General features: G+C 70.2%; 1 protein-coding gene across 1 annotated transcript in view; it reads right to left on the reverse strand.

The window, feature by feature from the left end:
* Positions 1–166, reverse strand: part of TCF15 (transcription factor 15) — a 5,040-nt gene extending 4,874 nt beyond the window's left edge. The window contains 1 exon segment of the mRNA XM_023742173.1: positions 1–166. This exon segment is cut by the window's left edge and continues 26 nt beyond it. Coding sequence (XP_023597941.1) covers positions 1–151 — 151 coding nt within the window. The 5' untranslated portion in view covers positions 152–166.
* Between the last annotated feature and the right edge of the window lie 445 nt (positions 167–611).

Here is a 611-nt window from a genome sequence, read left to right on the forward strand (position 1 = left end):
GGCCGCGCCGCGCGGCCTCCAGGCCCTCGCAGCAGCCGAACGACTGGTCGGATCCGTCACTCTCGCTGCGATTCTCCTCGTCCTCGCTCAGCAGCCTCACGTCCGGGTACAGCACGTGCGCGCCGACGGGGCGCAGCAGCGCGAACGCCATGGGCGGCTGCCGTGTCCCTTCTGCACCGTGTGCCTACGTCCGCCGCGCCCCGCCGTGCGCTCCCGCGCGCTCCCACCGCCCTGCCAGCAACCGCCTTATAGCCGGAGGAGGGGCCAATCACGAGGCCGTCCCGCTCGGGGGCGGAGGGCGCCGCCATGGCCAATGGGAAGGCGTCCGCCGCATCCGGGCCAATGGCGTTGCGTCCACCGCCCCCGGCTTCCAGGTTGAAAGCAGCCCCGGGAGCTAGTGGCCCGCCCTGAAGGCTCGCAGTCTTCGCTGGGCGCGCCGGACACATGCCCGGGAGCGGGGTGCGTGGGGTGAGGTGTGCCCCACTTGCTGTGGACCGGGCATCTGGACTCCTAGTTCTCAGTCTAGACCTGCTGGGAGACCGCAAGCAAATCCCTTCCCCTGTCTGGGCCTCAGTTTCCTCGTTCGGAAAGTGGGTCGCAGAGAAACCAGC

The sequence above is a fragment of the Trichechus manatus genome, unplaced genomic scaffold, assembly GCF_000243295.1.
Source record: "Trichechus manatus latirostris isolate Lorelei unplaced genomic scaffold, TriManLat1.0 scaffold00008, whole genome shotgun sequence".
NCBI classification, from domain to species: domain Eukaryota; kingdom Metazoa; phylum Chordata; class Mammalia; order Sirenia; family Trichechidae; genus Trichechus; species Trichechus manatus.